This window comes from Theropithecus gelada, chromosome 16, assembly GCF_003255815.1.
Source record: "Theropithecus gelada isolate Dixy chromosome 16, Tgel_1.0, whole genome shotgun sequence".
Lineage (NCBI taxonomy): Eukaryota > Metazoa > Chordata > Mammalia > Primates > Cercopithecidae > Theropithecus > Theropithecus gelada.
Window position 1 is genome coordinate 8,140,889 of NC_037684.1, and position 22,763 is coordinate 8,163,651.

The 22,763-nt window shown below is 44.4% G+C and overlaps 1 protein-coding gene across 2 annotated transcripts in view; it reads right to left on the bottom strand.

Moving 5' to 3' along the window:
- Positions 1–19,240, bottom strand: part of ASIC2 (acid sensing ion channel subunit 2) — a 1,130,968-nt gene extending 1,111,728 nt beyond the window's left edge. The window contains exon 1 of one of the 2 annotated variants that reach the window (XM_025361848.1): positions 18,412–19,240. In XM_025361848.1, coding sequence (XP_025217633.1) covers positions 18,412–18,966 — 555 coding nt within the window. In that variant the 5' untranslated portion in view covers positions 18,967–19,240. The remainder of the gene's footprint in view (positions 1–18,411) is intronic. The other variant, XM_025361850.1, reaches the window with a different exon arrangement.
- Positions 19,241–22,763: the final 3,523 nt, after the last annotated feature.

Genomic DNA, 22,763 nt, shown 5'->3' on the forward strand with positions numbered 1-22,763 from the left:
ATTAATCATCCCTCAAAGCCCAGCTTGGCAATGATTACACAACCCAATCCTCTGAAAACCAGTAATTAAAGGATAGGAATAAGCATTTATCTTGCCTACATAGGAGAAACTGTAGTTTATGCCCAGTTGATGAGTGAAAGTTCTTCCTTATAACAGAATGTCAGCTGATACATGTAGAATGATAGAATTGGGAAATCACTATTTTGAAACCTCTAATGAAATTACTAATTCAGGTTCAAATTTTAGCACAAACAGAATGTTTAAAGGTGTTGTAGTGTCATCTGACAAATGATGTGAGATGATTTGAAGATGAGAGATGAGGCAATGGAGCTACCTAGCAGTTATTGTCTTAGACAAATGATCAAAAACTAGCATCTCTAGTGAAAGATCTAACAGCTCTAGTGAAATAAATTCTTAGTTTGGACATGAATCTCACCATGTTTTTAAATCTAACTTCTACTTTATGAAAAATACAGAGAAGGGAGGAGCAAATTAACTGATACCACACGGAAATAAACAGATAGATTTGTATGTGGGATCATTGTGTAAGAAAACTGGTTTGTTTTCTTCCAGAAGTCAACACTAAAAGATGTATGACTATCAGCATTGTTTATAATTGCCAAAAAATTGAAATGACTCAAATGCCCATCAACTGATGAATGGATAAATAAAACGTGGTATACAATAAATGCATAATTAAAATGTGGTGTATCCATACAGTGGAATATCATTTGATAATAAAAGGAAAAAAATATGAACACATTCTAAAACACGATTAAACTTTGAAAACGTTGTACTCAATGGAAGAAATCTATCACAAAAGGCCACATACTACATGACTGCATTTATACAAAATGTCCAGAATGGGAAAATCTATAGAGACAGAAAATAGATTAATGATTACCTAGAACTAGAGGGGTGGGATTGATGGAAATTGGGGAAGCAGGGTGATTGATAATGGGTACAGGGTTTCTTTCTGAGGTAATAAAAATGTTCTAAAATTCAGAATGCTTTGAATGCACTTAATACTGTTGAATTGTACACTTTATATGGGTGAATTGTATGGAATGAGAATTACATCTCAGCAAAGCTATTTTTAAAACTGTGTGTGATGTGGGTTGGGGGGGTGAGCTTTTTCATTAAAAGAGACAAAATAACCAAATGCAACACATGAATCTTGATTGTATCTTCAATGGGTCCTGAATTTTAAAAGTTAGAAAGCTGTAAACATGTTTTGGGGACAATTGGGGAAATTTGAATATGAATGAAAGCCAGGCTGGTAGCAGCCAGAGCACACACAAGGAGGGCACCGGAGTGGAGGAGAGGAGGGCATCCAAGCAAAACAGAAGCCCAGTGGGAGAGGAAGACGGGCGCCATTCAAGAGAATTGAGTGTAAGTAAATAACCTGAGGGTAACAAGACACAGGTTTCCTACTGCTAGAGAAAGGAGGGACCAATATGGAAGGAGGAAAACCAGAATGAACCCTGTGGTGTTAGATGGGAATAAGCAGCATCTGTGTAAATTCCCGGTTTGAGATGTAGGTGTAAATGTAGATGTAAATATCCTAGCTCTGTCCACTGAGAAGGTCTGGAAGCAGCTACACCCTAGTAGTACTGAGCATACCTACAACTCAGATCTTGGTTCTAAATAGCATTTCCTGTTCAAATGAACCAAGGTTTGTTAGAGAACTGGCTGATTAAAGGACTGAGGAAGGAAAAGAAGAAAATGAACCTGAACATCTAACTGCACAAGAAAGAAAAAACAACTTTCAAAAAATACAGGGAAATGTCAAAAGCACACAAAGTCAGCTGGAAGGGGTTCCCAAGTATGGGAAAATTTGAGTTTCAAAATAAACAACAATATTATCAGACTATAACCTATTGAATAAAATAGAAGTCTATAAGTCTACACCAATGTATATAAATACATAACGAGAAAAAAGAGAAAGCTCTTCTGTATTTCAGAAAACCAACTAATAATTATAGAAAGGATGATGGAATTCAAAAACCACCATTTGGCAAGGATCATTATAATAATTCAAGCAAGAAAAATCAATGGATGATAAAACCAGAGAGTGAGAGAATAATAAGAAATGGAATTTTACATAGTCTCAAAGTATCTCCCCAGAAGACACACCATCATCAAGTGATAAAAGTTAACACTATCACTATTAGGACAAATAGATATTGCATGCCTCCAGATAGGCTGCAATGAGAATTCTGCATCAGTTTTGTGAAATTCCAGCCAAAAAATCGTATCTGGTGTCTTCAAGAGGAAACATTGAACAAACTAAAATTGAAGATCATTGTGCAAGATGACTGGCCTTGAATTATTAAAAAAAAAAATCAAGGACATGAAAATCAAGGTAAAACAGATACAGTGTGAGAGTAAAGACAGAGTAAGAGGAACCTTCACAACTGGGCATGAGGAATAGTCCTGGATGGACTCCTTTAGCCATGAAGGACCTTAGTGGACCACCGTTGAACTTCTGGGTGAGTGATAGATACACAGGAAATCTTCAGACTAGCTTTGCAACATCTATATGTTTGAAATTGTTTCCAATTGGTTTTTTAAAAAGAATAAAATTTAGCTATTATCTCCTTTTGGAAAATTTTCAGAGCCTACCATGTGTTACCTCTGGACCTTGGGCAAACTTTGGTTATTTCATGTAAAGTAATCTTTTGTTTACTGTTTAGCTTCCCCACTAAACCGTGAGCTCCTTGAATGCCTAGACTGGGTGTTATTCTTTTCCATTTCTCTTGAGCCTAGCACAACGTCTAGAACATAGGGAACATCAATAAATGTTTGTTGAATCCATGTGCTGCACAACTATAACCCCGGAGAATGGCTGGTAGATTCCTGGACATGCTGAGTGTTGGTAAATTCTTGCAGACATTAAACTGAAATACGCCTCTCTGCAAATCAGAGAGCATCTGTCTGCCCTGCAGCAATGAGCTATGTGTCCTGCCTGGAACAGTGTTCTGCATCCAAGGGGCACATTGCCTGAAATCATAGGCTCCAAGAAATGGCGTTCTTGCCTCATTGCTCTGGGGGGAACAATGGCCCCTGTTTGTTTAATCTCAGTCCATTGTGGCAGCCTTGACTGCACAGAGCTCACCTGTGATTCATGTGAATGTCACTTGAGCTCCCAGGAGTTTGCAGCCATAATTCAACATTTTGTTAATAGCCACTTAAAATGTCCCTGAAATAGCTAACAGGCCCAGGGGAATGAAGTATTCTGCTAGGAAATCATTCCAAGAAAGCCATCTTGGCCCAAACTTTAGAAGATTCTATTACTTCCAATGCCTTCTTGCACTCTGTGAAAATACAAATGGGCATCTCTCAGGGACACCAAGGAAAAAGTGGAAACCTGAAATTACCTACATATCATAGTGGGCATGCTGGAAACCCTGCCCAATCGCTCTTGCTCCAAGAGAGGCCCCTCAACTGCTATATCCAGTGAGGAAGGGGAAATACAAGGGAACACAGTCCAGAGTATTCCAAGAAAAAACCCCTTGTTCAAAGAACAGAAAGAAAGAGACAGAAAAACATATAGTGCTGGATTAGAAGTCAAAAAATTTGTGTGTAGGTGGGGATGGCAAGAGAGAGAAGGGTGAGAAAAAAACTCACATAGGTTGAGGCCTACTGTGCTATGTAGTTTACAAATTATTTAATTATCCCCAAATCTAATTAAACAACATACTCAGGGTCATCAACGTTGTATACAATTGTAGTGTATAATCATTAGGTCACTCAGATAGTATATGAATCAATAAATAGTCTCTCTCCAGAGCTCCAGCTCTTACTCACTGCCACTTGCCAATTTGTCAGTTACAGCAAACTTGGGCTGGACATTCAAAATCAAGTCGCTGATTCAGAGGCAGAAGTTGAAGCTCTCAATGCTGAGCTCTTGCCACCTGCTTCCTGAAACATATCTGTTTGTTATCAAGTTATCATTTCTTCCACCTAGAGTGAGATTTAAAATGGAGAAGTGGAGGTGAAAGGAGCTAGTACAGCAGAATCACACGCACATCTGCATAGGGATACTCGTTTCCTCATGTGAGACCGCTGAGCCCGCTAGTTGGCAACTTGGAGAAATGTCAAGTGTTACCCTGGCAAGAAGAGACTTCTCCAGGTTCTCTACATTCCTGAAGCAAGTGCTATAGAATGGCTTGGCACTCCACCTGCGTGTTCCCGAGCACAGAATCAGGGTAAGAGAGAATTAAGAATTAGTGCAGACTGGCAGAGCTGGAAGGTTAGGAGTACCATAATCATATGCCCAACTCTCAGAGACAATGGTGCTTGTGATATGCAGACATCATGGTTACGGGATCCTAAGTCCATCTTCTCCTGAAAAGGGAAAGTTTTATTCACAAAGTTGATGCACAGTGTCCTGTCTGTGCTCCCATTGAAACCAGCTTCCCCAAAGATGCATGACATCAGCCTAGAAGCCACCTGCATTATTTATCAAAAGAAAAGGTCTGAACTGGGATGTCTCTCAGAACCACAGTCTTTTGACTACATTTGTGCTGCTCATTCCCCTCTAAGTATGGAATTGTGACTGGAAGGCCTTGTTCTGGAAAGCTAGAATATTGTCTTGCAACCCCAAACCTTTCATTTTGCCTTCTGCCACGCAGAACTGGGGCTATCTTTACCTCTTCTCCGTTTACCTGCACAAAGGCAAGGGCTGCAGGTAACAGCTAGACGGCTACCTGGAAAGCTGAGCTCAACAGCATTGAGTTGAGGCTTCCTCTCCTCTCACCTCTCCTGCTCTCCTTCAGGTCCAGTAGCTGCCAGGCTTCTGCTTCCAAGAGGAGGATACCGATAAACTGAGGGGCCTTGGGCCCTGACTGACTTTTTTGAACTAAGACCTAAAGACTTGTTGATAACTGGCCTGACTTCATTTAGCTCAGCCCTGCACAAAAAAAAAGCATGATGTCTTTACAGAGAACCCCTAAAGGGAATCAGACAGCATGAACTCCAATCCCTAATGGTGCCACTTTCTTACTGAGTGACCTTGTGCCAGTCACTAAGCTTCTCTGAGCCTTACCTATGTTCAACTGTGAAATAGATACATTAGTACATGCTACAGTTTGAATATATATAGTATGTCCCCATAAAAACTCATGTTGAAGCTTGGTCCCAAATGTGGTGGTGTTGGGAGGTGGTCCCTTTAAGGGGTGATTACATAATTAAGATGAATTAATGCCTTTCTTGCTAGACTGGGTTACTTCTTGTAGGAATGAATTAGTTCCCATGAGAGCAGATTGTTATAAAGCAAGGTTGCCTATTGTGTTTTGCCTTTTTTTCATGCATCTGGTTCCCCTCCCATTTCTCTGCCATGTTTTGATGCAGCCCAAGGCTCTCAGCAGACCTTTTCTTTTGATGAATATTCAGGTGGTTTTTGGGCTGATGTCATGCATCTTTGAAGAAGCTGGTTTCAATGGGAGTACAGCCAGAACATTGGGCATCAAACTTGTGAAGGAAACTTTGCCTTTTCGGGGAAGATGGGCTTAGAACCTTGCAGCCATGATGTTTACATATCACAAGCACCATGTCTCTAGGATCTGGGCATATGTCTGTAGTAGGCCTGACTTTCCAGAAGCTTCCAGATGCGGCTGCCCCATGTTGAGTTTCCCCGCCTGCGGAACCATAAGTTAACTAAACCTCTTTTTTTTTCTTTTTATAAATTACCCAGTCTCGGGTATTCTGTTATAGCAACACAAAACAGACTAAGACTAAGACAGTACTTTCAGAGTTATTATGAAGATCAAATAGCATCTTAGAAAGCATTTAGGCCGGGCGCGGTGGCTCAAGCCTGTAATCCCAGCACTTTGGGAGGCCGAGACGGGCAGATCATGAGGTCAGGAGATCGAGACCATCCTGGCTAACACGGTGGAACCCCGTCTCTACTAAAAAATACAAAAAACTAGCCGGGCGAGGTGGCAGGCGCCTGTAGTCACAGCTACTCGGGAGGCTGAGGCAGGAGAATGGCGTGAACCCGGGAGGGGGAGCTTGCAGTGAGCTGAGATCCGGCCACTGCACTCCAGCCTGGGTGACAGAGCAAGACTCCATCTCAAAAAAAAAAAAAAAAAAAAAAAAAAAAAGAAAGCATTTAGGATATGAAACCAGACACTGCTTCCACCAATTACAAGATAAGTGACTATAGGCCAATTCTTCCACTTTTCTAAACCTCAGTTTTTTCCATACAAAAAATATATCAACTATTATATATTTCACTTTGTTGTTGTGAAGACCAAATGAAGTATTCCATATAAAGTGCATAGAACGGTGCCTGGGATACAATATGTGCTCAGAAAATGTTAGCCATTATTAACAGGTTTTGTAAGCTACACAATGATGAACAAAAAAGCAGGTCTTTTTGACAAGACCTGCATGTCTACAGTAGCTTATGCTCAACTGTAATAGCAGGAGCTGGGTCCCTGGCTTGATCACAGCCTCATTTCCCCATACTTTCGTGGGCCTTCCTGATACTACACTGTCAATATAGATTTCCAAAAAATCCTTTTTCTCCTGGATCTCCTGTCACTATGTTGTATCACCAGCTCATCTTAGTAATAATAACAGTAACAACAGTAACAAAACAGCTGACATTCCACATCTGGGATAATGCTTAAAGTTTTGCTTATATTATTTCACTCAATTGCTGCAAACAATTCTATGAAGTAAAAGTAGTATTATTATTATTATTTAATAGATGAGGATATTGAAGTCTGGAGGTGTTAAGTAATTTGTACAAGGTCAGGCAAACCTGGAACCTACGCCTGTCTGGCACTAAATTCCATGATTGTACCATGAGACTAAAATACTTAATTATGTTATTATCTCAAGTGCCAGAGCTCTTCATCCTTCCAACATTTGCCAAGCTCCCCAAGCTCAGATATCCCTTTGTTGTCTGTTATCAGTGCTCCTGGGCAGGACATTCTCTCTGCCAGATTAGCCTCCTTCCAAAATCCTATAGCTGGGTCTATCTCTAGCCCTACTAAACCTAGAGTTGTCTCTAGTCCATAAACCTTTCAGTCTCTGCAGCCCTCCATATGGAGCTAGGCCATGCCCAACCACAACCCAATATTTGCTCTCTAAGGTTGGCTCTAGCTCCCAGAATTTATAACAAATTCCTCTGGGAACTGCCTCTTGAGGAGCCATTCATACACACTTTAGGAGGCACAGGTCATTTAACAGCCCCTTCAATCCTTGGCTTCCACCAGCCACCTACTTTCTGCTCTTCATCTGGATGAACTGAAATAATCACCCTTTTGTCTCTAGAGAGTCTCGTGTGGCACCATTCTTATTCCTGACTTCTGAAACACTTAGCTTCAAGACTACACAGTATTGGGAAATGGGGTGGTTCTGCAGTCTGGATATGCTGGATTGCATCTATTATCAGTTTTTTTCCCAATGCTATCTGTCAATGTCCCTCACCTCTGACCCCAACTAACTGTGCAGGAAGGAAATAAATCAAAGACTCTCAGAGTTGGAAGTAACTTGAGAGGTCATTAAATCCAACCCTTTACCTGACATTGATCCACGTCTACAGCATTGCCAATAAGCAATTGCTTGGCCTCAGCTAGATCTGATGGTAGGGTACAGGGTGCTCTAGACTCCCAGGACAACTCCTTCCAGTCTGCTGATATCCATTTATCTAAACTTTTGCCCAGACTTCGGTGCTAGCTCTGCTCCCTGGCTTCACACAAAGAAAGCCACATTCCTCTTCTCTATGACTGCCTTCAAAGTATTTTAAAACAGCCCTTGAGTCACCTACTTCACTTTTCAGGCTAAACTGTCTCCGTTCTTTAATACACTCCTCATCACTCATGGTTTCTGGGACATATGAGGAGCATCACCTCTGGTCAGTCATACATCTCTCACTGCCTTCTACTTTATCGATGGGCTCAGGACACTGCCAACATCAAATGCATAGACTCCTCTTCATGGCTTGAAGCCAGGCTGATGTACATTCAGGAAGAAATGGAAGTGAAGACTGGTAGAAGGGTAGGAAAGGGAACTTTTCTGAGAGAGCAAACTTAGGAAATGAGAATGCAGGTGCTGATAAAAGTATGCTAGAATGTGAGCAGCTGAGGGGCATGTAATAACAGGTGGGAGAATGGGGATGGCTCAGCTTTTAGGAAATGGGAAACCTTGGGAAGGAGTTTCTTTGGGCAAAAATCTCCAAGGGGGAACAAACCCACTGTGCTTAGAGTAGTGAATCCAAATCAGAGAGATGCTCATTTGAGTTATGAAGGCCACCCTTGGGAATTGTTATCAGTCTTGAGTTGAAGCAACAGATTTTGAAAGTTCCAGGTTTAAAAGATTTTTGAAAAAGGTATTTTTTTCTTTCTAAGCCAGACTTAGGTCCACATGCCTAAACTATTGTTCATGTTACCATATGGATAAAGAAGCTAAAACTAATCAATACACAGGTTGGGTTCCCTAGCAGAGCCTGAGATGGCATACCTTCTACAGGTGATTTATTGAGGGAGTTTCTCATAAAAAGCCTAGAAGCGGGAAGGGGAAGGTAGGGCAGGGGAAAAGGTAAGCATGAATGTGGTTTCAGGAGAAGTCCAGCTCAGCCTGATCCCATGGGAAGCACTGAGTGTAAACTGCACCACAATGCACCATCAACTGCACCACAACTGCACCATCTTGAGGCGAGATGACTCGCGTTTCCTATTCCCGTCAGTCAGTCACTGGCCACTGGCTGCCCCCAGGTGGTGGGGAGGTGAATAACTTCCCAGATATCTCCAGAAGAGGCAGCACCAAGGGCCAGCCTACCCACGAAAGGGACTGATTAAGCTGTTACGTGCTCTACCTACAGGTGCAGTAAAGAGGATCTGGGCTGGCTAACAGCGCCTTCCACAGATACACTTGCTAATTCACGCATGTAAGACCCAGAGTGACTAAATGACGAGTTGATGGGTGCTGACGAGTTGATGGGTGCAGCACACCAACATGGCACAAGTATACATATGTAACAAAGCTGCACGTTATGCACATGTACCCTAGAACTTAAAGTATAATTAAAAAAAAAAAAAAAAAAAAGACCCAGAGTGAATCACTGCCCTCAATTGCTGGACTACTGTGCTGCAAACTTTGAGTCAGACCGACGAGCTTCAGCCAAGCATCTCATGACTCCTAAACAGGATTTTGAGAGCAAGATTCTGGGTCTCCCTCATCCCGCTGCAGCCTCTCAGTGCATCTAGGTGTTTCTGCTTCCATTGCACATATCTATCTAAATAAAATTGTTATAATTAAACAAACAAATAAATAGATAAATAGATCTGGTGGCAAATGAGCAGCAACTGTTCCCCACTTCCAACATAAGTTAAAGTTTGAGTTTCAGCAAACAGATGTAGGATCAGAAAACAAATGTTTATTATGTTCTGCTGCATTAGAGTGGTACAGGTTGGCAAGTCCTTAGAAACCACCTAATTCCATGCCTTCGTTTTACAGATAAGCAAACTGAGGCCCATTGAGGCTTATTACCTTCCTGAAGGTTGTACAACTAAATCTACAGAGGTCATAAATCCAGGCAAATACGTTGCTTCTCTGTTACATGCTTAATTTCTTCTGAGCATAAATTCCAATGGCTACTGAGGCAATCAATAGAGAATATATCGAAATCAGGAGAAAATAAGTACTGGGAGATGGAAAGATACTTCAGCATCCAAAGAATGGCACTTTGGGGAACGTTGTCCTCAAATAAAGCCCAACCTGATAAACAGGCTTTTATCAGAGAATTTCAAGTTATCAAATAATAACCATGTGGTATTTCTGAGTGTTGGAGGCAGCTGCTATCCTGTAACCACTATGCCCAGTCTGTATGATTTTAAGTCAAATGCATGAGTGAAACATGGTATATGGAGTTTCAAACTGGGAGGGGTGATGTAGGCTTGGTTTCACGTTGTAATAGATTGTGGGTCAAATGGCCTTGCTGGTGAAGTTAGATATTTTAACTCAGCTCCAACAAACATAAACATCCTACAAAAAAGAGAAAGCACACAGCAAACTTTCAGGTCTCTCTAGACTCATGTGGTATCATTTTAGTCTCATGGAGGAAATAGGGTACTTGGCACTTTGACATGTAGCCTGCTTTATGAAGCACCACCTCTAATAGCAAACTTCATGTTAAATGCTACCAATTCAGTCTTTGAGAGATTTTTTAATGGGATCACATTTCAGCTCTTACAAAAGAAATCAGTAGCAAACTAGGATTCACTTTGCCAACTTTTTTTTTAAATTCATCTCTTCATTAATGGAAGAACTTTCTATAGAGAGGAAAAGAGAATTACAATAGAGAGGAAGAAAGGAACCAACACCCCAGTCAATAAGCTTCCAGGTAGCCTTCTAAGCAGTTCTGGATGTCTAAAAGCTTGCTGAGAAAGAGACACAGACATACAGATTCACCCAACAATAAACCAGGTATTATCTAGGAACTTGTGCAGTAGCTTCAGTTTTTTCTTTGCAAGTAGACGATGTGGGTCATCAAAATAGTCAGCTCTCAGTCATTGTCTTACCCCTTCATCACATCAGAAAGAATTTTATATATCCCTGAAAGCATGACTTCCAGAGAGCTTACAGCTTAAAGTTCTAAACTGGAAGATCCCAAATGGAGGCTGGCATCATGGAAAACTTGCTTGACTTGACAAAGGTTGCCCCTCCAAGGGCATGTCGAATGTTCACAAGACTTCAGAGCATCCTAAGGAAAATGATAAATCATCTATTTTACATTTGTTGCAATTTAGGCCATTTTGACATAGAACCTAGAGACTTTACAGATGGGGAGAGTCAGGGTCTACATCTGTGTGCTGAGGCTTGCAGTGTGGATGGTCTTGCAAGAAGAACCAGAGTTGACTCAAACTTGGGCCTTATCACAGAGCAGGGTTGGGCCTGTCAGGATGTGTGACTTTGTGTAAAGGAACACATCTCTGGTGCATCTTAGCAAACATTCAAGAAACAGTAGGACCAAGATGGCATCAGATAAACAAACAGCCGTACTATCAATAAAGTGCCATCAAAGGAGAGTAACTGGTGCTCAGTTTTGAGCCTAAAAGGAAGGAATCTTCTAATGACCTCAAGACTCCCCAGGGGACTCAAGAAGAGAGCAAGCTAATATTGACTGGATGTGTCCTGTGGAGCAGACAAGACACCAGATGCACAAAAAGTGAGATCCTAGGCCTAGTAATACACACACATGCACACATTGCATGGCTGAATAGGAGTACTCCCAAAATGCTAAAATAATACATGTAATTATATCTGGGAAGTGATTAACAGCAGCTTTTCCTTCCTTCCTTCCTTCCTTCTCTCCTTCCTTCCCTCCCTCCCTCCCTCCCTCCTTTCTTTCTTTTCTTTTCTTTTCTTTCCTTCCTTCCTTCCTTCCTTCCTTCCTTCCTTCCTTCCTTCCTTCCTCCTTCCTTCCTCCCTCCCTCCCTCCCTCCCTCCCTCCCTCCCTTTCTTTCTTTCTTTCTTTCTTTCTTTCTTTCTTTCTTTCTTTCTTTCTCTCCTTCCTTCCTTCCTTCTTTCTTTCTTTTCTTGACAGGGTCTCATTCTGTTGCCCAGGCAGGAGTGCAATGGCATGATCATAGCTCACTGCAGTTTCGACCTTCCAGTTTTAAGCTAACCTCCCACCTCAGCCACCTAGTAACTGGGACTACAGGCATGTGTCACCACTCCTGGCTAGTTTTTGTATTTTTTGTAGAGACTGGGTTTCACCGGATTGCCCAGGTTTCTCCTTTCTTTATTATTTCCCAAACTTCCCAAATTTCCTCCAGTGAGCATGGATTACTTCTATAATCAGAAAGTGTATTATTAAACAATAACAATAATGGGACAAGTCATCCCAGTGCAGGTGGAATCCTGGTTACCCATGATGCAAAAAGAAGCTGGGAAACAACAATTTCACCATGTATCAGCTAGAGTTATCTTACATTAAAAGAAACTTCAAACCTACTTTACCCAAACTCTGAAGAAACAGTTTGACAGCTATGTGCTAAGCAATTCTAGGTGCTGAGAATACAAGGATGAGTGAAGACATCAGGCCTTACGAGGAGGGGAGAAAAAAGAAATATGTGATTTGTAGAAAGTATCACTGGTTAGCAATGCAATATTACCTCACACTTGTTAGAATAGCTGTTGTCAAAAATACAAAAAATAACAAGCATTGGAAAGGATATGGAGAAAGGTGAGTCCTTGTATACTGTGGGTAGGAATGGAAATTAGTACAGCCCCTATGGAAAACAGTATGGAGGTTCCTCAAAAAATTAAAAATAGAAGTACCATATGATCCAGCAATCCCACTACTGGGTATATATCCAAAGGAAATGAAATCAGTATCAAAGAGATTCTGCCCTCCCATGTTTATTGCAGCACTAGTCACAAAAGCCAATATATGGAATCAACCTAAGTGTCCATTGATAGGTGAATAAATAAAGATTTGTAATGTGTATACACAATGGAATACTATTCAGCCTTTAAAAACGAAGAAAATCCTGCATTTGTGACAACATAGATGAACCTTGAGGACATTACACAAAGTGAAATAAGTCAGGCACAGAAAGACAAATACTGCATGATCTCACTTATACGTGGAATCTAAAAAGGTCAAACTCATAGAAACAGAGAGCAGAATGGTGATTACTGGGAACTGGGGAGTGGCGGGTTGGACAGGTGAGATATGGATCAAAGGACATAAAATTTCAGTTTGACAAGACAGACAAGCCCAGGAAATCTATTGTACATCATAATATATAGTTAATAACAATATATTGAAAATTGCTAATGGGGTAAATTTTAAGTGTTCTTACCCTCCCCCCAAGAAAATGGTAAGTATGTGAGGTAATACATATGTTAAATAGTTTGATTTAGCCACTCCACAATGTGTACATACATCAAAGCAGTGTTGTACATCATAAATATATGTACCTTTTACTAATAAACTTTTTAAAATTAAAAATTATCAGTGGTTAAAAAACTAGGGTATTAAATCATTTCTAAGGTCATTTTTAGCCCAAGCACTTCATGATTCTAATGCAAGAAAAAGAGTAATGACTGTTCTAACAGAGGAATAAACCAAAATGCTGTTTAGAAGACAGACGAGAAAGAGAGTAATTTAGATTATGGGAATGAGAAGGGGATGGGCAATGGTTTCCTGGAGAAGGCTACAGTGATGGTAAAGCTGGATTTTGGGGGATGACTAGGATTTAGATAAACAGACATGGAGAAAGAGGTATAAAAAGTAAAGAGGGTCAGGCGCAGTGGCTCACACCTGTAATCCTAGTGCTTTGGGAGGCCAAGGTGGGCGGATCACGAGGTCAGGAGTTCGAGACCAGCCTGGCCAATCTGGTGAAACCCTATCTCTACCAAAAATACAAAAATTAGCTGGGCGTGGTGGCAGGTGCCTGTAGTCCCAGCTACTCAGGAGGCTGAGGCAGGAGAATCACTTGAACCCAAGAGGTGGAGGTTGCAGTGAGCCAAGATCACACCACTGCATTCCAGCCTGGGCAACAGAGTGAGACTCCATCTCAAGAGAAAGAAAAAAAAAGTAAAGAGGTAAAGTGGGAAAGGTCCATGAGCAAAGGGTTCTGGGTTTATTCCAGGAACAGCAAGTAACTATTCAATTAGCAAACCATGCCTGGGTCATGGTATTTCCTGTGGGCAGCCCCCATATTTAGCATGATGTATGCAGAGTCTGGGTTTAACAAGACTACATTCTTGCAGTGAGCTATCACCTCATCGGGAGGGGGTGGGAAATGGGCTGGGAGTTCTACAATGGCAAGACAGTAGTCTATTTTTATCACACTGCACAATAGGTGCTCTATTTGATTGACAAAGGAATAACCATGCATGAAGCACTATGACACACTGCCGTAAAAGCTGTGCACAGGGTGCATAGGTCACCCATTCCCGTGGGGGTGGGGGATGGCCCAGGACAAGCGAGCTTTCTAGAGTTGACTTTGGGAGCAAGAGATTCAATGTGGAAGGCAAGATGGTGGGTAAGGAGAGGATGTTTAAGCAGCAGAATTAATATGAAGAGCACAGAGAAAAGTGAAAGCTTAACATATAATGAGAATTGAGAATACCAACATAGCAGTTGCCTGTGCTCCAAAGCAGTTGGTGAAGTTATAGTATGGAATAGTGAGCAAACCACTAGACTGAGAGGTGTGTGAGCTCCTGTGGGACACTAAGCAAAGCAAGAGGCCTATCCTGCTCTAGGCACCTGCCACATAGTAGGCCTTCACATACTTTATGTCACTGAGTCAGCACAATAGCTCCGAGTGGTCGATATTATTGTTCCTAATTTACAAATGAGACAATTGAGGTTAAGAAACTTGTCCAAAAACATACAGCAAATTGGTGGCAGAGTTGGAATTCCAGCTCAGATTTCTCCCTAAAAGTCATATTCTTCACCTACATGTTCATAGTATCATAATAATATTTTTTTAAAAAAGATATATGAACTATAGACCCATTGGCCTTGTGTGAGAATTCCAAAGATGTGATCTTCTAAACCTTCACCTCCATCATCTCTATAATATTAGGTGATGTCAGTTAACGAGATCTATACAGTGCCTCTAACAAGATCTCATAGTGGAGAGACCTTTCTTTCGTTAAGGAAAGAAAGAAATATATTTCCTAAGAATTCTCAAATTTAAAATACAAACACATACAACTATGAAAGTCTGTTAAGTGTGAAACTGAAGTGTCATTTGTATTTCTGTACTTGGAGTCAGATGAACCCTAACATGATGAGCAGAGAAAAAAACATAAAGCAGTCATGTCCTGGTCACAAGCTGTGGGGCCACCACCTGTCAGCAAGAGTTAACTATGGAACCCATTCTAAGAAACCATCTCAGTCAGGTTGCACTTAAACCCACTGCTCCAAACAGAGAAAGCAGTAGCCTCCTCTCCCTCCCTGGTTTCATCTTTTATAGCATTACTCATCAGGTCTGACTCCTGCAAACAGGGCAGTTAGGCTGAACAACAATAGCCCGACTACTAATATGGAAACCAACCCCACCTTCCATATTTGTAGCTGGCACAATGGGCATATATATTGCCTCCCAACATCCCTGTGGGTTAGTAAGTCACGTTTTACTATCACATGTTAGATGACCAAGTCGAGGCCTAGAGAGAATGCAAGATACAACCAGCAAATAAGAAAGACAATGTTGTAGCTGGGCTTCAAACCTATGTCTTTCTACTCTTAATCTTGAACTCACATTATCCAACATCACAGCCAGAGACACAATCCCTCCTCCTTCCTTCCACACTAGGTCAATGAGGCAACCTTCCTAAGTAGACAATCTGAAATTAAAGCCTTCTTCTGCTTTTCCAGGAAGGAAAAAACATACGCTTATCTGAAATCAGATTGTCCTAAGTGAGGGCTAAGAGTGTACTTGCATGAGCATGAAGCACACCTGTTTACATTGTAGTCAGCATCCCACACCTGGCTTCCCTGGGACTTTTACCCTCCACAAACAGCCTTCTCTCACTCTGCTAGAATCATGGCTCATTCACTAATTAAAGGGTATTATGCACTTCATTGCACATCAGCTAAGAACTTGGAATAAGAAAGCTTATGCTACATCATTAGCACTGGAGATGCCACTAGGTATGCTTCATAGAAAAAGAAATACAGAGAAAAGCCATCCACTTGTGACATCCCTTCCCCCATACTTAACTTCTCTAATAAGTCAGCCACCACACTTAGAGGAAGAAGTCACCTAGCATGGTACAACCCCAGATAGAGCCTCATAAATAAGCCAACTGGAGAGGGATGTGCAGTAGAGACAAGGAATAAGAGAAGGCCGGTCAAGTGGCTTCTCCAGCAGCCACCTGTCCAGGCTTTCTGCTCTCTTCTAGTATGGCAGCCCAGTAAGGAGGATACTTATATCCCAGGCCAAAAAAAAAAGACAGAGAGACAAGGATGAGTTAGGAGGAGTACTCCTCACTGCAAGGTCTTGAGCAAACTCAGCATCTTGTTCCCTCTAGTAAAGGCTCAGCATTGCTGCCCACTGTGCCCAGGCTGGGGGCAGAGACCAGCCTTCCTGCTGGAGCCTCCTTGGGCTGTCTTGGAGTAGATGTTTTTTCTGACACTCCCTGAACAACCTGAACAGCAGCACTCAGACTCACTCCCTTTTCAATGATCGGGAAAGTCACACATAGAGGGTCAGCCCAAGGAATGGACACTCAGATAGATTAGTCTTGAACTTGGTGAGGACAGCAGTTAATGACATGCCACTGACAGAGCAGTAAACCTTATCCACAGGCAATTTCACTATTTGGGAAACATTACAAAGAGGTCAAAAGCTCAGGGAAACTTTAAGGTCTGATCTTAAAGGCCTCTTGGGACCCCAGCAAGTCAAATGATGGTCCAAGTATAAAACAGTAGCCTGGGGTCATAAAACATTTACTTCTAAATGGAACTTAGACATGGATTCAGAAGAAGCCACCAGTTGGACATGCAATCAGGAGGAAGCTAGAGAACTCAACCCAGAGTCTGCTACTTATTACAGTTTCTCTCTGTGTCACCCTCTGTGTCGTCTGTGTGTTCCATGTGTGTTCAGGCAGACAGAGGAACAGCTGAGTGCATTTCCAAGCTGCACGGTGCAGTGGTGAAGCTGAGCGTTGCCAGGCGCTAGAAAGAACGGGGTGGAATGTAGTGATGGCTTCAGCCTCCAAGAATAAGGCATTTTCTCTATCTCTCCTCAAGCCACCTAAGACATCATTTGTGCATGACATGTTTTAGGATCCTGTTGGCTCCATTTAGAAGGGCTTCCAATATTACTGGTCCCTTCCCCCAGCTCAGACTGGCTTCCTCTTTAGCATACACCACTGCCGATTTTGCTGTGCTCTTCCTCACAAGGCTTAAAAGGGATAATACAAAACAGCTCCTCCAAGAAACAGAGTTCTAGCACACAGACTGTGAGAGGCAATGCCCCCGGCGCGCTGGGCTTTTTTAGAATCAGAGATAGCCAACAGCAGTCACAGAGGCTGCAGGCAGAGACTGGTTATGGCATTAAAAGAACCTCAGAGCAAGAGGCTGGTGAATTCAAGAGGGGGTGGGGAATGGATGCAGCACAGGAAAGGTAAGAAATGTCTTCATTAGGCAGAGGACCCTAGACAAGCGCTGGTGTCACAGGTCAGCCCTTTCCAGCTGCTACACCTGCTGTTCCCAACTTGCAGTTGCATTTTGGTTCAATGTTCTGAGACTCAAAAGCTCTCAATCCTCACTAAGGCAGCTATGGGGGAAGCAGCCACGCTGGACTTCAGAAGGGTCCCAGGGCCCTTGATGCCCAGACTTGCCTGGCAGCAAAGAGTAGTCAGCAGCTGCTGTCTGACCTGTTATGCCAAGTTACGCCTAGCAGCCCACTAACTGAGAAGAGAACCCTGGTAGCAATAGCTCTCCTCTCATCCTTTCCTCTCTGCCCCTCCAGTAAGCCCCATCCTGAACGTAAGCCACATCCCCCTCCGCTTTTCCTCTTTACTCAGCTCCACACTCCTCCTCCAGGCTTTCCATTCCCACAGCTGTTCGCCCCCTCCCTGCACCCCTCCTCCTGCATCCACCTCGTTAAGCGATTATACATAGAGAAAACCGAGCCTTTGAGTTTCAAGCCAAAGCTCCCAGACAAGGCAGCCAGGACCGGTTCACCCTCACAGGCATCTCCCTGACCGCCTTGCACACGTGCCTCCGCCTAGACCCTCCTCTCTGCCCAAGCACTCTGAACATCTCTTTGCTTCAACCTGCCAACAGATCAGATGGAGCCCTGGGGTCCCCGGCCTCTCCTCTCCCCACATGGAGCTCAGAATTCACACAAGGAAAGGAAACAAGGAGACTTCCACACCTCTGCAGCATCACCTGCTCCAGCAAGCTCCCAAAGCCACTGGAGCCAGGCAGACTGCCTGGGCCCCACACCCCCTTCTCTGACGGCTTTAGCTCCAGCCCAGCCCACAGGATGCAGTGCCTGATGCCACTTCCGAGCAGACACACACACACACACACACACACACACACACATACAGAATGCCACCTCGTCAATGACAAGCTGTTCCAATCACACAGCTCGGACCCCAAGCGCACTGGACAACGGACAGCCCAGGCCTCCACCCTCTGACTGGGAGGAAGCCAACTCAGCACGTCTGGGGAAGTGATCCCCCACCGCAAGCCCTCCACTCACCCTCCATATTTGAACTGACAGCAGTGCTCTATCCTGGCCGGTAGTCTTCCCTGCAACTGGCTCCCACAACTCTGACCAACTACCCTCGTGGCCTTCGGGTGAGGCACTGCTCTCTCTCCTGTCCCAAAGCACAAGGAGACCCCAAACCAAGCAGGAGACCACCAGCGCACCACTTCTCCAGAGGACCAGAGTGAGCTGAAAACGAAGTACTCACTGTGGTGAAGTCTTGGTGGCTGCACTCCTGCCCTTTGAACTTGCAGTAGAGCATCATATCCTTCAGGTCATGGCCCACACGGTGCAGGAACTCCAGCATGCTGAACTGCTTGGGTTTGTAGTGCTTGAAGTTGGCCTTCTGCCGCAGGGCTTCCAGCACAGAGGGGTCAGCCAGATGGGGGTCCGGGATCTGCAAGTTGACATCCAGCAGGGCCAGCAGCTCCCCCGCATGGTACAGGTCGTTGGTGGTGAGCCTGGAGAACCGGAAGCCATTGAGGTTGCAGAGGGTCACAGCTGGGAAGACCAGGCTTTGAGCCACCACTTCATCCACCTTAGTGACGTGCTGGTAGGAGAAGTAGTAGGACACCCTCTCAGAGCTCTCCACCAGCAGCAGGCCCAGGGAGCCCACGAAGGCCACTGCCCAAAGCACACGCCGGATGGTCAGCGGCCCATACACGAAGATGTGGCGGATGCCATGGAGGGTGGAGGTGTTGGCGAAGATCTGGATGCTAGAAGGTTGCAGGCTGCCCTCGCTGGGGCTCTCCTTGAGGTCCATCGGGACCCTGTGCAGTTCCGCAACTGGCTTCAGGTTGGTCGAATTTCAGAGAAGAGTTCCCAGTCCTCGGGCTCTGCTTAAACCTTGACGTTCAGGGGAGAGAACGCAAGGCAAGCATCGGGCCAGACGCTGTGAGTTTATCCTGAGAGCCCAGCCGCACGCTGACAGGGGTGAGTGTTTATATAAAACCCATTCAAACTCTAGCTCCTGATTTTTTCCAGGCGATAAGGAGGGCTGGTTTTATTTAGGGAGACACCAAGGTGATGTGGAAGAGATGTGGGTGGGAAGGGAGAGCTTAGCCAATGGAAATAAAGTCCTCCCCCCTACACACGCCACTAGAGACAAGATTAAAAGCGAGAGCGAGGGAGAAAATGCTTAAAACAAGTCGCTGAGCAGCTCGGAGCCTGTTAACCAGCGCATAATGCCCCATGTTAACCATCCTGGGGGATGTCAGGGCGGCCACGCTGATGCACTGCGGTCGGGCGCAGCGGCACAGCCTTCAGAGCTCCGCCGCTCGATTCTTTTTCCCATGATGTTTTGGACTCCGGATGCCGTTTCTCGCCGCCGGCCTCCATCCCTCCTCTCCTCCTCCTCCAGGCCCCCTTTTGTGGGCAGAATTCCAAATGCCAGCGGCCGCTGCTAGCACCGGGGAGAGGAGGCAGCGCGCGGCACGAAGAGACGAGGACCGGTATCCGGAGACTGGGGACGGAAGAGGGGGGCGCAGACCGTGATCCATTCTCCCCCCGCCTCCCCGGAGAAAAGGGACAACCCCCAGGTCACAGAGCCTGCCTGCTTCTCCCGCCCCAGCTTCCTGTCCCTGCTAGGCTGCCTTTGGGGGAGGGGCAGGGCGGGGGAGAAGGTCTGGTGGGGGCTGGGGACTTTCTCCAAGTTTTCTTTTTAGCCCTTTTTGAGGGGAGCTAGTGGGGGCTTCTTCGAGGGTTGACATGACACCCCGCCCCCCGGGTGGCAGGAAGACAGTGCTAAACTCCCAGGAGCCAGGTGTGAGGTTGGAGGCGGCATTCCTTTGCATCAATGTCAGGGATCCCAGGTTAGACCCAGCCTGGGATCTCCAGAGCGAAGAATGCTAAAAATGCAGAAGGAAGGGGGCGATCCAAACCCACAGTGCTTCTGATGCAGACAGCGAGGGGGCATTCTAGGGGAGCAGCCAGGAGCCCCTCCTGAGACAGAAAAGCCAGGTTGCCCCTGGAGCCTCAGAGAAAGAGCAACAAGTAGTCCCCTCCCCCGCCCCCACATAGCTGTCGGGATAGTCTGTATTTGAAAGAGAAAGACAACTGGGACTCCAGGTAGGACTGGCTGCATACCATTCCATTAGGGCAGTGTGTGTGTGTGTGTGTGTGTGTGTGTGTGTGTGTGTGTGTATTCTGATCCTGATTTGTCAGATGGAAGCACAGCTGGAACTATAGGTGGGAGCAAAGAATTAGTCTTTCCGCCGCCTACCTCCTTTTTCCTGAAACTCCACTGGCAGTCAGCTCCTGCTAGCAGGTGTGTGTGGCTTGCCCTTTTGTCCCATGCCAGAGCTCAAATGACTAGAACCTACTGAATCAATGGTGCTAAATCCCCATCAGGAGGAAGAGAACAGAAAGTCTGAGTGGCCATCCCAAGCCACACTGCCAAGCTGGGGCAGAGCCACATGGAGTCACCTTGATGAGCCAAGTTCTCATCTTCAGGGCTTTCCAGGCTTAAATCATACTCCTTGGACGATGGTGGAGAAGGCAGCTGAGGGCATGTCCCTCTAGGTTTAACTCTACTCTGAAATATGTTTTCATCCCATCTGGACCCCTGCTAAACTAGGTCCACTGACAATAACGTCCAGGTGCACTCTGAGGCATTAATCAGTGGTTTATTGATCCTGGGAGCTCAGAGAATAGAAGCATCACAAGCAAGCACAAATGGCCAAGGCTGATAAACTTCACATATTTGTTAACCAAGAGGTCCTGGACTTCTAGGATAGGACACAGGTTTTTAAAGCAGGAGGATCAAAATTCACAAAGGTCTACCACGTGTCAGGACCTGTGTGAGGGTGTCATATCATCTTATTTATCCCTCTTAACTATCATGACAGGTTATTATCCCTATTGTACAGGTGAGGAAGCTGGGGCTCACAAAAGTTAAGTGCTATGTCCAAGTTACAGTTTGTGGTGTCAGAGGTGGGACTTGAACTCAGGCATATTTGTCTCCAAAATGCAAGTTGTTAAAGCAGATCCGGAACACTTCTTCCCAAATTTAGGAAGGGAGCAATCCTTTCTATGCCTTATCCTTGATTACACACACACACACACACACACACACACACACACACATGTCAGTTCCTCACTTATATAAAACAGCTCTATGCCTTTTTTTTCTACCACACCACACCTCTGTTGTCTTTTTTTTCTTTCTTTCTTTCTTTCTTTTTTTTCCAGCTCCAGGCCCTCTCCTACAGGAAGACTTCCTGGATTAATCTGTTAATCTTCAGCTCATCCACCTGTTTAATAGGTATGTTGGCCTCTAACTCTGTACCAGGCACTGTATGGTTTTGGGGAAACAAAATTAAATACATGTCCTTCCTTTGATAACTCAAGGATCAGCGGGGGAGGAGGCAGAGAGATAGGTATGCACACAAGTCCCTGCTCCACGGCGTGGACAGCAAGAGAAGCAACATGGCTCATGGGCTCCTGGTATTAGCGCTACCCAGCTGGAAATCCTGTTGCTCCATATCCCTTCATGTTCCTTCCACCTCCAGCCCTCTCCCAGGCTGCATTCCACCCTCCTCCCCACCAGCCTAGATCTGTTTTTCCATGAAGCCTCTTCTTTTCACAGGATCATATTTTCTCTCAGTTCATATCCCAGACATGTTTTCTCGTGTGTGCAGAGATGGGTCTTAGGGTTGCTCTAATTGCTCCTTTCCCATTTAGACTCTGACTGCTTACCTCTACCCTTCCACATTCGTTTGTTTTAAGGATTATAAACATAACATGGTGCCTTTGACCTTGGGGGAAGTGACTAAACTTCTCTGAACTTCAGTTTCCCCACCTCCAAAATGATGGAGCTTAGAATCTTGCCTCATAGAACTTTTGTGCAAATGAAATGAGGTCTGGATTATAAAGTGTCTGGTACAATTTAGACGCTTAGCAATTGACACTTTCTCTCGATGACTACGAAGAGAACATTCTTTTTTGATGTTGGTGCTCTCTTACAGGTGATTGGAGAACGGTTGATATCTCTAGCAGACATCATTTGCCCAGAGCAGTGTTTACCTGTTAGTGTCACCATCCCTTCCCGGAGACCAGGGTCAAACACACTCCTCATGCTGTTCTGCTTCCTGTCCATGGCCTTAAGGTCTTCTCAAAGTCTTCTGAAGCAGCTCTTGACTAAAGCTTTCAAGAGGGTAAGGCAATTTAGGGTGGGAGGCAGGAACTAGAAGAGAATAGCCCTAATGGTGGATTTCACAGCCGGGCACTTGGCTCTGTGCTTAACATTTGGTGGATGTTATCAGTAACTCTGAGAGGAGGGTACTGCCAAGCCCACTTTACAGATGAGAAAGCTGAGTACAGAGAAAACAGCTAACTTGCCCAAGGTCCCTCAGCTGAGGGAGAGGGCTCAGCTGAGGCAGAGGGCTTAAATGTCAAATCCAGGTAAGTGTGAGTCTGAAGGGTGTGGTCTACAAACTCAATAGATATGCTTCAACAAGACCTCAGTGGCACAAACTATCATGGCAACGGTCTCGAACAGGAACTGAATTATAGAATATTCTTTAAGAAATACTGCTATAACATTTTCTAGCATCTGTAGCA